We start from the raw sequence: 16150 nt of genomic DNA, 5'->3' as shown, positions 1-16150 counted from the left end.
TGTGTGTGTGTGTGTGTGTGTGTGTGTGTGTGTGCATCATCTCTGTGGTTCTGTGCCACCAGTTTGACCCTGCGCCTCTATTCAGCATGTTACAATAGGTCATTTATTTTCTGTGTAGTTTCAAAGTTCTCAGAAGTTGCAGCTTCTTGATCTAAAGAACGCTGCTTGGGGAAAAAATAGAACTTGTAATCCTATTTTTTATTTTTTATTAAGGGATAACCAGCTCAAAAGCTAAAGCATTTGAATATGTTAAAACAAATTGTCGGAGCAACAGATCAGTTTAAGCTGTTTTTGAGATTGGACAGAGCCACATTGCACACATATTCCTCCCTAAAACAGATATTTAAAAGAAAAAGATGTTTGACTTTTAGTTTACATTTAGATAGAGCTTTAGTTGAGGGGGATAACTCTGATAATATTTTCTTTTGGTTTGTGTAGAATGGACGTCTGGACATTGAGAAAGATTAGGTAGGGGCTTAGCTTTAGCATGACCACTAAAAAAAAACCACCTCAAGGAGGTTCTTAGTGTTTTTTTTCTTCCTCCTAAATCTGCTCCGCTTTGTCCTTACCCTGTTCTTTTAAATTACAAATATAAGTAGAAAAATACCTAACAAACTAAAGGACATGGTTTAAAAAAAAAAAAAAAAAAATTGGCAGAACCAAATCTCAGTTTTTTTTTAAGGATTTTCCTCAAAATTGGCACCTTTATTCCCACATATAGTTCCCCCCCCCCTTTTTAGAATTATGTTGACTCTTTAAAAAAGCATGTATTTATTTTTTTGCTAATTATTCGTCCTCTTTCCACTTTGTATTTATAAAAGGGTTCACGTGGATCCTTAAAAAGTCTTAAAAGGCATTGAATTCTTCAAAATAAAACTAAGGCCTTAATTGGTAATAAAATTTCTTAAATCAGTCTTTCGTAGGTCTTCATTTTTAAAACATCATAAATAGGATTATTTTTATTACGATTTATTTGTGTAATCTAAATAAAAACGTTAAAATTGTCTTTTTTTTTTTTTTTTATTAAAAAAAAATAAATAAATAAATGGCTTGCCATTATTGTTTCCGTCCCGATAGCGGAAACAATAAAAGCGTTGTTGCGGCCGGGACATTTGGTAGATGCACCATTAACTTTTTGTCTGGAAAATATGAGCAAGTGTAAATGCAATGAAAAATTGGCTCCAGCCAAGAGTTTTCTCCATGGCTAAAACATACATGAGGCACAGTGTATTTTGTGCAAGAAGCCATTCAAGCTCGGAACGATGGGAATTAAGGCAGTGGAGTCGCACATGCGAACCATGAAACACAAAGCGTCAAAATCAAGTTACCGAGAAACAGCCGGTATTTCTCCGTTTTGTTCCACCCTTGTCTCTGCAGCGCCTCCACTTATCACCAAATCAAACATACTAAGAAAAGGATACAAAGAAAAATAGCTGCAAAAAAGACTTGGCAATGGTTATGTTGTGGCTTTAAAATTGATTTGTTTTGTTCCCTGCTAAAACAAAGTTTGTGAATTCGGTTAAATAATTGTTAAAATATATCTGTCATTTGTTTGTTTTTAGCTTTCTTCCTGAATGGGAAGCTTTTCAAAATTTGAAACATTGGTGCAGTGGTTTATGTTAAAATTAACCTTTGGGTTAAGTTGTCGCAAGCTGGTTTTTCTTGTGTTTCTTGTGAATTTGGTCTTACATTTTTATTTCAACTGGCATTAAAAAGTCTTGAATTTAACTTGCCTTATGCTGTAGGAACCCTGTATAATGTGGAGGTATACTCACCATGGTGCTAGTTATTGCTTTGGGTTGGTTTTGATCATTGGAGATCACGTCTCAATTGAATCATGAATACAAGTCTCTAAAAATATTTTTGTTTTGCATTTTGAAAGCTACGGTTTAGATAGTAATTTTTTTACAGTGTAAATATGAGGGTAGAAAAATAGCTCACAATGTTCTTTGTCTTCATACAGGTTGAATGTGAAAGCAGATGGAAAACCTATATAATTATATTTTATTACAAGGTGTCAAATTTTTTGTTTTTATTAATTTTTTTAAAACTTTATTATGGTAAAGAAAAAAAATGATCATAATCTATAGTCCTTTAAACTAGCACTGCAGTATATTTTCAGGTTTGCAGTCCATTTGCCTTCACTAGAAACGGCGATCACGGTTAAAGTGGCATTTAGGTTTTATTTCCCATTTGTCTTGCTTTATGCCTTAGTGCATTTCTTATAAAATTTTCATTCTAAGCTGGAATCCTACATTTACAATATTCTGATGACCACAAGAAAAATGGAAAAAGAGATTATGTACATTTTTGTTCAGGCGGAGAAAAATTATCCTAGCGCTGCTATAGAAACGCTAAGGGTCTTGTTTTGACTCTGTTAATGTTATCGCCAATCTGCTGGCTCAGCAGAGATATTATAATTTGTTGAAACAATAAAGAAGATTTTTCTTTTTTTGTCTCTTAAATTTGTGACTCAGTGTCCAAAATAGTGACGCGGATATCTCTATCGTTTTTAGATTGGCTTGATTCCTCACTCTTCTTATAATCTGTCCAGCTTGCTTAATACTGATTCATCCCCTTATTTCATTTTAAACTTCTACTCATTTATTTAGAAAAACAGAAGTTAATGTGCTGCTCTTTATTATTCAATTTAGATTTTTTTTGTAGATCAGAAACTTATTCTAACCTAAATCTATTGTATGACGTTGTAGAATGGTCCTTCAACTTAAAGACATATGGGTATATAAAATTATAATTCCTTTCACTTTAGATTGCTTATTTTCCCTTTAGCCAAGTTTTTTTTTTTTTTTTTTGTCATTTAACCCTTTAAAAACAATTGTATCATATTTGATACATGAGCTTTTGAGGACTTTGCATCATCAGTTTGATGTTGCTGATCTTAAAAACCCTAACTTACACAATCAAACAAATGTAATGAACAGGAAACATCTATATTATTCTACAGAAATGCCTAATGTATCAAAATTGATTCAAATAAATGATCTAATTTAACTTATTCAATATATATATATATATTTTTTCATTTTTCAGAGTTCAATGACAACTCTAAATAAAAAAAATAATAATTTTCTTTCATTTATTTCATGGTCCAGGGCTTTAAAGGGTTAATGTCAATTCATAAAGGAAGGGTGGAATTTCACAATATCTTATATTACCTGTTCAAAGGATTAAAGAAGAACAACAAAGAGGACTCGTATTCACAACCCCATTGGGTGCCTAATAGAAGCTTTAGAAGTATAAGTATAATACTATATTACTATATTATTATACATAAGTATAATATTATATGCATACTTTTTTCCCCCCCAAATGTTGATCTACTGGGTCTGTAACAGGTGAATCAAGTGCTGTTTTCTTTTTAAACATACGTTTTCTCAGAGTCTTAAAAGACAATGGAAATAAGACCCAGATGGTCTATTTATTTTATCCCAGTAGCGTCCACAGGCTGTCAGATTACACAGGTTAATGAAGGATTCTTAGTCCATAATTTTAATGAGGAGTTAAGGAAACTGTTTGCAGTGAGGATGTGTGGTTGCAGAGACAGAGACAGAGGGGTGTGGCTGGTCTACTTTTCAATTTGGATGAATGGAAGAACAACTGCTGTAAATGCCTGGGTTATTATTCAGAGTGTTATTGCACCACCCAACCATCAACAAAAAGACACATAAAAAAACTATTAGGATGTGTGTGAACATGCATTATAGCGCGGGAGGACATTTTAATAAAGAATTAGCCTTTTTTTATAATTATTGCTGCATTTTTAATCAGTTTTATCCTAAAGGAATCTATTCCAAATGTAAAATGTGTGTCATCCCTGCTAACTGAGCCTAAAGTGCCTTCTGTTATTCTATATTTATTTTTTTGTGTCCACAGTCTCATAGAGCCGCCCATTCAATGTCCTGAGGGTTTGGGGTTCATGAATGGAAAAAAAAGCATGGCCTGTCTCCGTTGGTGCCTTTAAATCTTTTTTTTGTGCTGCTAAACATACTCTGCATCATGAAGTCATCTTGCTGAAGGGGTTTCTCACTGAAGGGCCAGACTGAGACCCACAGCTCTAATAGTGATGACTCTGCAGCAGAGCTGCTTTGCAGATAATGTGCAACTTGTAAGCTAAGCATTTATGCTGATGGGGTATCCGACTTTGATTACAAGCAGTTTTATCTGGAGACATCTATTGACAGATGCTTTAACAAGCTTAGCTGGAGAAATAGGATGCCTCTCAGACTTAAGGTGCACTTGTAATGATTAAAAATCATTATATTACCAAACAAATATATATAGCCACTCCCCTGACTTGAATGGCTCCACCTGTAATGGCTGAATTTACACATTACAACTCTACATATTACAGGCAGTTTTTCTTTTTTTTTCCTTTTGTTGTGGAACATGTTTTACCTAGAAGATTTTAACGCTCAAGTTATTACTAAATAAAAACCCTGAAATTCGACAAGGATCAAGAAAAGATGAATCGGATCTGGGATAAAAGAAAAAAACTTTCTGAAATTTCTGTTGAAATAAAAAATTTCTGATTGATAAAACAGATACGCTTTGCTACTCAAGTTTTTCTGAAAGTTTTTCCTTTTTTCACTTTCTTTCTCTTTTCAACCCATTATTACACCTGTGAATATCTATTGCATGATAGCAACAGTGTCAGATTTCCCACACACAATGCTCATCTATAAAGGTGTTTGGATTGATTTATACTGACTTGGATTTGCAACCACACTCCCTAATATGAACATTTCCCCTTTCACTGCTGTGGTTTTTGACTCACTAAATCAGGTATGTTTTATATCCTAGAGAAATTAACCGTTTCAGCTTGAAACAGGCATTAACTGTAGCTGGATAGACATTCTAAGGTGAAACAAGTCCTTTCCATTGCCTATTACAAAATAGCTTCATGAGTAATGAACATTATGTAATGCATAATCGTTAAACACCTCAAGACATCAACAAAAAGTTTTGGTCATGCCGGCAGATTTGTTTTATAGTGGCTTAAGGAGAACTAAGTAAATATTTTAACCCCACGTTGGGCATTATGAGCAACGTGGCCTACAAAGCAGTCCTGTCCAGGAAGCTGTGGTGAGAAACTTGTGAAAGGGAAACATTTATTTAAAGTTATAAACCATAAAAAAGATAAAAGTAATAAAATACTCTCCCCCTCTTCCCTTCAGCATTAAAATAACAAGCTGATTCTTTGCTATATACATTTACATCATTCCACCTCTGTGCTTTAGTTTAGTCATTATAACTATCCTTTTAGTATTCCAGCACACAAACCAAAGATGAACCCCTTTAGATCAGTCTTCCTCTTGCTGAAAAAACAACTGTATCTCCTGTCTCAAAGGCTTGTTTCTCCCTGAGCGACTTTTAGTGTGTTGATAAAGTGATAAATTAGACAGCTATGCCAGCATTACCTCAGCTCTGCTGCTTTCCAGGCACACAGACACTGAGACGACCCACGTACTGGCACAGACGACAACAAAGCTTTAAATCTGTCTGAAGAGCCAAGTTCTGGCAGTTTGTTTTTTTATGTGTCTGCATACCCATGCATTGCAGTGACAGAGTTTTATTTTTATTTTATTTTATTTTTTATCTCTGACTTCATATCAATCTAGCAACAAGCTTTTTCTGCATCTACATTTGGTTTCTATTCTATTCCCTCTGATTTTTCTTTTTCAATCTTTATTCTCTTATTATAAATGATTTATTATAAGGCCTAATCAAAAGCTATATGTGTTTTCCGTTGCATTAAAATCAGTGTTGCAATCTCCAAATATGAATTACTTGTGAATAATGGAGTAATGACTTGTCTGTAGCAGGGAGCATGTTATACATTTTAACTTGGATTGCTTTGTTTTTCCTCCAACAGAAAGAGATTCAGGCCATGAGCCAGTGCCACCACCCCAACATTGTTTCTTACTACACATCCTTTGTTGTGAAGGATGAACTGTGGCTGGTTATGAAGCTGCTCAGTGGGGGTGAGTGCATACAATTTGTCTTTAGAGTTTCCTTCCCTGCTAATCTGCCAAAATCCTTACCTCTTTCTTTCACAAACAAAGTGGCAAGATTATAAACGGGCATTGTGCTGATGGAAAATAAATGTATTTCAATAACAGGATAAGGGTGGTTTGTTTCATCTCGCTGGTCGTTATTCCTCTCGATATTCTTCTGGTGAAGATGGGGTGGCACCCAGAGGAGCGGGTGGACTTGGTGCCTGTGATTTACCTGTTAATACAGGGATTGTGACGCCACAGATTTTCATTGTTTTCCCCTCTGAGCTGCAGCTCTCTGTGGTCTTTAACTCGTTCCAGCGCTAATGACAGTGCAGAGGTAATAACAGCCCACATGGCAACCATGTGGCAGTGCTGCAATTACCAAGTAAAAGGAGCACGAAGAGGAGGCCACCATAAGGTACCGATCATCCAAAGCAGACGTTTACATCTACTTACATTTTTTATTTCTCTTTTATTTATAGAATTAAAATAAAAAAAGCATCACCTGTTGTAATTGTGTTTTTCTGTCAGCGTGTATTTTCCAGATTTGTTGGAGCTAGTACAGATAGGTCTTTCTCTTATCTTGCATACAGTACTGTATTAAAAATGCAGTCTCTTGCACAAGTATTGATGCCTTGTCTCTTGTGGTTTTTACCCACTTGCTTTTGTTCCAAGCACAAAGTTTAATGTATGTTTTTGTTCTCTTATGTCATAGTGCAATGCAAAGTAGTGCATAATAATGAAGCACAACTAAAATCATGTCCATATGCAATACTACAGTTTGGTCTGCCATATTTAATCCAACAAAATACTTTTAAAGTTTGTGAGTCTACCTCTACAAAAAGAAAACAAAAGGTTCAAGGCCCCTCATTGTACGACTCTGCCTCTGTCTGTGATGACTGCGTCCCGCTCTAACGGCTCATGCCCAGGTGGTGTGCCAGGCTTACACAGAGGGCAGTTGCTTGCAGCTGGGCTCAGGGCGCCATGCCCGCCAAGCGACGCTTGAGCAGACAGCCAGCCTCGCAGCAGGGGCAGACGCAACTTAAGATGGCCTTGTTCCCTCTCGTCCCTGTTAAACAGAAGCTCTTGATGTTGAGCTTTATTGAGTGGAGTAATTAAACGATAGCCGTGCCGACGTCTACCATGGAAACAGACCTCATTGAGGTTGAGTTTATAGAGCATCACTCCACAGGGTAGAGCATACCAGACTAGAACGAGAGCAGCTCTTGTCTGATTGTCTGGGCTGATGAAGCACAAGAAAGCGCCCACCCTTAACCCTCATCCCAGCTTTTTTATTTTTTTTTTTAAGCAGCCAAACGGTTGATCAGACAATGCCAAGTCTTTTTTTTTTTTTTTTTTTATTATGAGAATGGCACCAGACTGCATTCTTATTTCTGATGTACTTGAGCTTTCCACGGAAAACTTTGTTACAGTAACACAAAATCAAGCATTTCAAAAGAGGACTGCATAACCCTGCACTGTTTGAATTTTTATCCGAGATTATGTCATTATCTCCCCCATAGAGACTGATCAAAATGCATACACTTCCTAGAGATATCAAGTACTGTCCTCTTTACCTGCCACCCCTTCTACAGATGTTAGTTGGATTGCTTTTTGAAAGCAGTTCCATAAAAATTTATTGAAATCCTCTGCTCTTTATAAAGTAAAAATTCCAACCTGTTAGCTTTAATGGGGACCAGCCGTTTGATTAGATCTGTAAAAGTAACTCTAACTGCAAAGGTCCGGATGTTCACACTGATCCATAACCTTGTGTTGAACCATAAAGAGGGAGATGTGGCAGTAAATAGAATCATTCTATTTGTCTGATCTGCATTGACTGGCGACAGACCAGTCAGAGTAAAGAAGCCAAATGTGCAAATGTGTCACAGGTGGTTTAACACTATTTTCCATTTCTGGTTCTTTATCTCCAGATGATAATTAAAAGGAAAGTGAAAAACATGGAATCAGATTTTAAATAAAGAAACATGTTTAAGGTCTGTTTATTTTTTAAGGAGGAATTTAGAATTATACAGACCATGAAGCAAGGATTTAAACCTGTTAGATGTTGTGTAACCACAGTTTGTGGCTGTGGTTTGGCTGTATTCTCAACAATATTCTCCTAAATTGATCAAAAAAATTAACATTTTTAAACTTTGACCCAGCGAAGAATGCAGCTCCGATAGAGGCTTCCTTCAATCTGAGCCCACAGTGATATTTTTTACACCCTCCAGGCTTGCTGCAGTTCCTCCAATGCCCCACCCTCACTTTCCTCCTACAGCTTCACTTGGCATTCCACTAAAGCTTTCAGCGCAGTTGGCACCAGGTTTCATGTCCTTCATCTACTTCCTCACCCCCCCGATTCTCCCATCCTCTCCCTTTGTCTCCCAGCTGCTGCTCTATTTAAAAGAACAAAACAGCTAGAAGGTGATGTTCCCATATGAGGCAAACTTCTACCCTGTTGCAGTTTGTTTAAAATTCAAAGGCGGCGATATATTTGCCTAATCCTGTGTGTAACTGAACCTATGATTTGGCATTTTCCGGAGTATTTGCATGCTCTTTGGAGCTCTGCCCTGTCAGGACTTAATTTACTTGCTGTGATTTGTATAAACTCGTCCTGAAGGGTTTTAGAAAGGCAGCTTTCAAATTAGTCTTACGGGTGTCTTGCCTTACCCATGCTGAATGGACCTTTGCACCGTTAACCCGTCAGTATGTGTCAGCTCGCTGAATCAACCTAATGAGGCATGATACGTTCGATCAGATGAGTTTAATTTGAAGAGGGCTGACAAGGCTGGCATTTAGTGAGAATCCAAAGCCTGCGTCATGCTGTGTGTGCTTCTGAGCACATTTCCTGGTGCCAGCCGCTGGAAAGGAGACTCTGCTTGTTTACAGCCAGTCAGAAAAAAAAGTGTTTGGCCAGCAGGATAGGTCTTTATTTACAGTACCCTGTAAAAGCATGAATACTTTTCACATTTTGTCCCCTTACAGCTGAAAGACTTAAACGTATAATAATGGTTCTGTGATAAGCCAAGTAAAAGTAAGGTGTTATTATAAAGTAAAGCAAGATGATGCATGGTTTGAACGTTTTTGCACACTCAGATCTGAAAGCATTGTGTATTCAGTCTGTTTGCTTTTATTAGGGGTTTCCTGATGCAACCTTTTTATTTCCGACACAATAACGATATTAGAGCTTTCGAATCGGACAGACGCTGATACGGACGCAATATGGTATCAGCATGAATCATAAATACCTTTAATGCTTGTTTTTTAGTGTGAAATTATAAAAAAGGCTAGATCAAATGGCTAACAACATCAGTTATCTTATTTCTCATTCACCAAAGAGTTGCATAAACTTTAAACAAAAGTGGATAGAAGCCAAGTGTTTCTATTATTTCGCAGATTTAAGAGGCTGGCCGTTATAGGGATATAAGGAAGATGAACCTCAACTCCCACTCCAAGTGTTTTGCAACCTCTTAACTGTTTTTCTTCTATGGTTTCTCTTGTATGTCGCTCCACCACGACAGAAAAGATTCCCTGTGCTTTCTAAACAACCACCACTGTTTCAGACGAACTGTAAACAGTTCTCTTCAGGCTTTTAGTTATTCTGGTACCTGCAGTTTGTACCACATACCTGAAAAACATTTACATCTACTTGACATCTACCAGCTGCCACAAACAGTAGCAGAAAACCCCCATGAGGTGATCAGGCTTGAGGCAGCTGCTGCTGGGGATTCCCAATGACAGCGCACCTGCGTTTTAAGGCGGGATCGCAATCTCGATTAACTGACTGCACAGACGACGTTTTGAGGTGGACTGTCTAGTGAAAATGAAGCTGCAACGTTTTGATTTTAGCAGCTTTTTTTTTTTGCTCAAATCGAGGTGTGAACGTAGCATTCGACTTTCAGATTGATTGAATTAATCCACGAAACATAATATTGTACAAAAAAATGTCATGTCTTCCTTATAAAATTCCACATCTACTGAGGCACACATACGCAGGACAAAAGTAGTGTTGTAACGGAGACAAAACGTTTGTTGCAATCCACCTTAAAATGTAGGAAATGGTGTTTCAGAGAGATTTTCTGGGTGACAATACCCCCGGACCCCCCCTAAGCCACCCAAAGCCTGAAGATTTGATACATAAAGGTGTACACCCTATGAAATATTCCTAGCTAAAAGCCTGGTTCTCTTCTATAAAAAACAGATTTTTGGAACATGAGAAGGCGTCACTCTCTGCCACAAGTGAAGGAGTTTAAATATCTAGGTATCTTTTGAATGATGGATGCAGCAGGAGATGGAGTGACACATCGGGGCTTCATGTGCACTGATGCCGGCGCCTCTTAGCTTTATTCTGGTTAAGAAAGGAATGAGATGCCGAACAGCATTCTGACCCTTTACTGTTGGTTACTACGGAAATATGCACAAAAAGAAGGCCCTAGGTAAAACATTTGTATAAATAGTTTTAAACATGTTCTTCCACATTTTGATTACTTACAATTTGGTTTATCAGCAGAACCTGAGCAAGATAAGGGATCTGTTTGCAGGAAACTGTAATATTTCCTCAGCCTCTCTTTGTCTCTGGCATTGTGGTTGATAAATCATTAAGAATTCATTAAACTCCCCTTTGGTCCCTCTTGTTTTTCTGCTGCTCTGCAGTAACACTAACTGTTATCCAGGTAGCATGGCAGCTCTGTAAGGCAAAAAGATCCTAAAATATTTAAAGAAAGTTCAGATCTTTAAACACTGAGCCAGACATTGCTATTTTCCTGGGAGTTATTTTTTTTTTTCACCTCTGGACCATTTCCAGGTCCTGTTTAGCTGTGCTGTAGCTAAACCTGTGCACAAAAGAGAGGCAGACAGATGGAGCAGCAGTGTGATGTTGATGCAGTTGTCTTACTGGTGAACAATAAAGCTTGTCAAGCAAGTCACATTCATTTCAACTTCTCTGCTTTGTCTGTATTCAACTATGTCGCACACTTTTCTGTCAAACCAAATGCAAATAATGGACCTCTCATCAGAGGGCTCCCATTTGTTTGCTTGGAAAGGTGCACAAAAGAATTGGCAAACGGACTTATCAGCGTGAGTTCTCCTTTGTGACGCTGGAGCCAGACTGGGAGAGACGTGGTGACCTGTCTCTTTGGGCCAGGTTTAGTCAGCAGAGACCCCCCCCCCACCCCCTGACTCTGCATTCAGGGAAGACAAAGCCGCCAGTTTGATTTGTAATCACTTTAACCTGAAACCCTGCAGATTTTATGTCATTCATTTCTATCTTTTTAACATTGTTTGTTATAATCTCATTATAAAGATGTTATAATAAACTCAAATGTAGAAATTAGAAACCTTAACACCTCCACAGTTTTTTACCATAATCTGTACATACAAAAATTAACAAAAATATAGAATCTTTATACACCAGTAAATAAACATGATAAACCAAGAAGTTTGCTGGATGGATGCTGTTCTGTTGGCATATCTACCATAATCTCGATAAAATATTTTTCATTAGTTGATAATCACTTATAATTTCCAAATTTGGAAGCATAAATATGATGATTGTTTTGCTTTGAGGGCCAAAGTTAAGATTTTAATGTCAGCAGAAAAGAAGGTGTTTACAATTGAATTTAGCCTTTAGCAAAATGTATGAAAATGTGTTTCGATCTTTTTCTTTTTATCATGTCCAAATGGAAAAGTTACAAAGCTGTTTACAATGAAAAGGTCAAAAGTTTTTCCTCCTAAATAATCAGATTACTTGGAATGTGGGAGAGGGCAGTTTTGTCAATCTCAAATCGAATTTTTACGACAAGATTATGGATTAATCTTCTGAGTCATCTTAAATGACTTTTTCATCTCTCATTGATGTATATTTTTTTTCATTTTAAAAGTCTATTCAGCAATTTAATCCAAGAAAAACACATGTTTCCAAATTTTTAGCCATATTTTTGTCTTGTCTGTTTGCTAGGTTCAGTGCTGGATGTGATCAAGCACATTATCTCACGCGGCGAGCACAAGAACGGCGTCCTGGACGAGGCCAGCATAGCCACCGTGTTGAAAGACGTGCTCGAGGGATTGGAGTACCTACACAAGAACGGGCAAATCCACAGGTAGGCCCTTTGCAGCAGTAAAAGAAAACTAATATAAGGGTTATGGAGGAGATTAAATCTTCTGGCTCTGTTGCTCCTTAAGTATGGTGCAAAAACATTGATTTATGGGTAATTAAACCAACTTTAACATGAGGCAGCTCCCCCACCATAAGAGGTGTTGGATATGATCTATCATTTGTTGAATAAAGGAAAAAAATCCTGTTCTAATTTGGAGGAAAGGCAACACTTTTTTATTAGACAATATAATAAATGAAAATAGTTTGCCATCTTTTGAATGATTTTATCTATGGGCACTTTATCAAATAAAAGTATTTTGCATTCGCACTTTTTTCGATGTTAAATTCCAATTTACAGCTTTTATTACCTTTTGCTGCAACTTTGTTTATGTTTAACATATCATCTTAGTGAAATAATATGTTCCTTAAAATAAATGAAATAATGTTATTTTCTGGCCTGAAAAAATATGCTTTGCCAGTAAATAATTTCATCTTCCGATCCACTTGGCCAGTGAGTCAAAAAGTTAATTTCGGATTCTGGATCCGTGTATCTGTGTTTATGGCAATAAGCTGGCCTCGGGGCAAATACAACAATTATAGACAAAAATAAAACAGCCGTGTTGTTGCCCTTTTAGGAACTCATTAGAAAAATGTCAGAAGATCGCGGCTTTATTAGATCTTATCCTCAGGCTCTAATGTGATTCGTGAGAAAGAAAAGTTGAGGTTGTCCCATAGAAAGGAAAATAATGTATGTTCTTGCCGAGGAGGGGGCCGTCTCAGTGAACGTGTCACTGGGTGTTTAATGTCATTTGGAGATCTAGAGGATGAGGAGAGGGCTCTGGGACTGTGGATCCATGAGAACAAGGAGAGCAAGGAAATGTCACGCGACTTCTTCCACCCGTCACCGGACAGCTGAAAAGCAATTAGAGCCTCACTGACCGAGGTTTAGACTCGGCTGCAGGCATTTACCACAAGACCGTGAAGCGTTCCACCTCCTTATTCTCAGCAGCTTGGAAAGTCTTTACCAGGGACCGAAATGTTTACAACAGGTGAACATTATATCACATGAGAAATGCCAGATTTCTTTTCCAGTTAAAAAAAGTCTCCCCTTCACACCTGAACTGGAATTTTGAATTTAAATTGCAGTCTTGCAAAAGTGCTGATGCTAGCATTATTTCATACATCAACAAACATCAGTTCTATAATGATTTAAGATGACTTCAGATATTTTTTGAACCCCTATCCACCCACACCTGTAGCACACAGAACCGAGACCAGACCCATTATATGTGCAGCTGTCCTTCGTTAAAACCCCAACAGTACACGGACCAGTGATTACATACTGTACACACAATCACTTATTTTTATTAGGTGCTTTAAGCCAAAAGATTCTTTATTTTTGTAGCTTCAGCTGAATGCAGAGGTCCAAACACATTGCCTGATGCCTGCACTGCTCTCTCAGATGACCGGGGTAAACAAGCCGAATGCACAAGGACTTTCCCTCTCACAAGCGCAAACTCACACATGTGCATCACTTTTTGCCGTGCATATAAAACATCAGGTAAAACAAGCCTCCTTCAAAAACCACTGTTCAATTTTACCTGGAATTAAACAAAGAAAGTTAAAAGTAGGAACCATGACTTATTGAGTGCAATATATAACAATTTCAGAAGCATTCACTTCCTGCTCTAAAAATACTTTAGAGCTTAATTTAACTTACTCCAATGTCACTGCTTATTTCATTAGTCACTGATATTGCAGGAAAATATTGTGATGTGTTGTGAAACTCGTACAAGTCATTCACTCTGAAATTCAAATCTCCAAAGAAGAGCAGCATGTAAAGAAACAATGTTAAAAAATATCCGTAAGAGCTTCCATTTACAGTTATCCTGAAACCATGTAAGGAACACAGCAGACTTTTGGTAGGAACAGATTCCAGTCACATAAAAACATGAAAATTTTTGGCCTGCATACAAAGGTCTGTGTGGGACTGAAAACTAACGTTGCGTATCTCCATTCTCAATGCAAAACACAGTGGTGGCAGCATCATGATGTGGCAATTGAGTTCCTCACAAGAACAGAGATGACAGGAAGATGATTCAAGCTAAATACATGGCAATCCCAGAAGAAAAAAAATTCAAAACACTTGAGCTGGAGAGAATATTCACCTTCCTGCAGTACACTGACCCAAAGCCCAGATGTAGATCTACTCTAAGGTTTGTAGGAAGACCTTGAAAAATATGTATCCAGATGCTCCAGATCTAATTTCACTATAAGCAAGCTATTTTTGGCTATGAAATAAGGATACAAGTGTCAGTCTTTTGATGAGCAGCGGTAGTTGAAAGGGAAGTTTAAAAAAACAAAAAAATAGCTTCCAGCTGTAATGGGAATGAAACTTGACAGAGCTGGGCTGAATACAAATGCATAAAACTCTCATTTGTAACTATATGCAACGCATACAATCCTATTAAAACATTTGCAGGTGCCAAATTTTAAAAAGTACTAATTTTGTAGAGAAATCTGCCTAAAAGAGATTTGAAAAGCAAATGAGAGATATTTGCTGTGTGTTAGAGGACATGCTTTAGATGTGTCTATTTTCTCAGTTAATAGCGATGGGAATGAAATTCAGCAGTACGGAAAAAGCTATCAAAATGTAGTTCCAGGGGAAAGATAATATGCGGGCCATAAGGGTATTCTTAAACAGGGGTGAGGATGGAAAAGGTTATTTTATTCCTATATATGGCCCACAGAGCATCCAATAAAACCTCTTTTACAGCTCTGTTAGGAACACAGTGAGCCTGGCACTGAGATGTAATGTCTTAGGAGTTGACCCATTGGTGCTGCAAGGTGCATGGCTGCCAGATGAAAATGATAAATCTCCTAGACAGTTTCATACCATGGCTGTTCCCACCTGGCTGCTAGCCGGCTAATATATCAGTATGTCATAACTTTATGAGGGCAGGATTTGTGTACTGTTCAATATCCACTTCCCTATTTCAGAAAGAAAATGGAAGATTTTGATTTAATTTGCCTCTGCACATTAAAATCAAGTCAGTGTAACAGTGATTGTTAAGGCAATTTAAAGCAGAGTTATAGGATTGTTTTTCCTACTCATCTAGTGAGGCTTTATCTTGAACTTATATGGTGCACTGTGTCAGCGAACCTCCTCCTCCATCCTCCTCTTCGTCTTGTGTGAATGTTAATGAATGCCTGCACTCTGCAGCCTTTCTCAGAGCATTACGATCTGCTGCAGTGAACCATGGCGTCTATGGCTTTTAAATGAGGGCACAAAGATTGCATTGATCACTCCTCATAGATTGTTTTTTCCCCATATATGATGATAAAGGATCTTAAAGCAGAGATGCACCTTAAAATAGCAGTTTGTATCTGAAATATACATTTTCTTGAAAGTAATTTTAACAGGCTGTAAAGACACATATTGCCCTTGCACTGGATGGTCTAAAAAAGATTAATAATAATAAAAAAAAAAATGGATTAAAAAACTGTGGTCAATAAATCCAAGTTAATCTTAACTTCAGAACTTCCCTACAAGTACTTTATGCTTTTGCTTGATGAATTATGGGGTGATTTTTCTGCCAAAACGTTGTGTACAAAAATGCATGTTGCGCGCACGCAAATGCATGAAGCATGTTTAACACAAACAAATCTTATCACTCACAAACAAACATGTTGCACTCAAATAAATCTTATTGTTCCCAAATAAAACTTGTGTGTGTTACAAACTCTCATCTAATGTCACACACAAATAAAACTTTTTTTTCAAACTGTCCTTAAATGTTGCACACACACAAAAATTTGTTTTACAAACCTGGAGTCTAACATTGCGCTTAAAATATAATTTGTAAATTGTCCCCGAGTGCAAAACGATCTCTGCTCGCGTAGAAAACAGCCTCTCCTCACATACGAGAAAATTCTTCACACTCAGCGGTAAGTTTCTGCCAAAAGTCATGTGATACATGGAGAATTGTCATTCTGACTAACCAACAGCAGGAGGCGCAATACAATCAAAACAAGTGAA

The 16150-nt window shown here is 37.3% G+C and overlaps 1 protein-coding gene across 1 annotated transcript in view; it reads left to right on the top strand.

Annotated features, from left to right (window-relative positions):
* The window catches only part of LOC107100968 (serine/threonine-protein kinase OSR1-like), a 52589-nt gene that overhangs the window by 20505 nt on the left and 15934 nt on the right, over positions 1–16150 (top strand). The window contains exons 3-4 of the mRNA XM_015399681.1: positions 5894–6002; positions 11974–12115. Of these exons, the coding sequence (XP_015255167.1) occupies positions 5894–6002; positions 11974–12115 (251 nt within the window). The remainder of the gene's footprint in view (positions 1–5893; positions 6003–11973; positions 12116–16150) is intronic.

Source organism: Cyprinodon variegatus, unplaced genomic scaffold, assembly GCF_000732505.1.
Source record: "Cyprinodon variegatus isolate N-32 unplaced genomic scaffold, C_variegatus-1.0 Scaffold1037, whole genome shotgun sequence".
NCBI classification, from domain to species: domain Eukaryota; kingdom Metazoa; phylum Chordata; class Actinopteri; order Cyprinodontiformes; family Cyprinodontidae; genus Cyprinodon; species Cyprinodon variegatus.
This window is presented reverse-complemented; position numbering and strand designations above follow the sequence as displayed.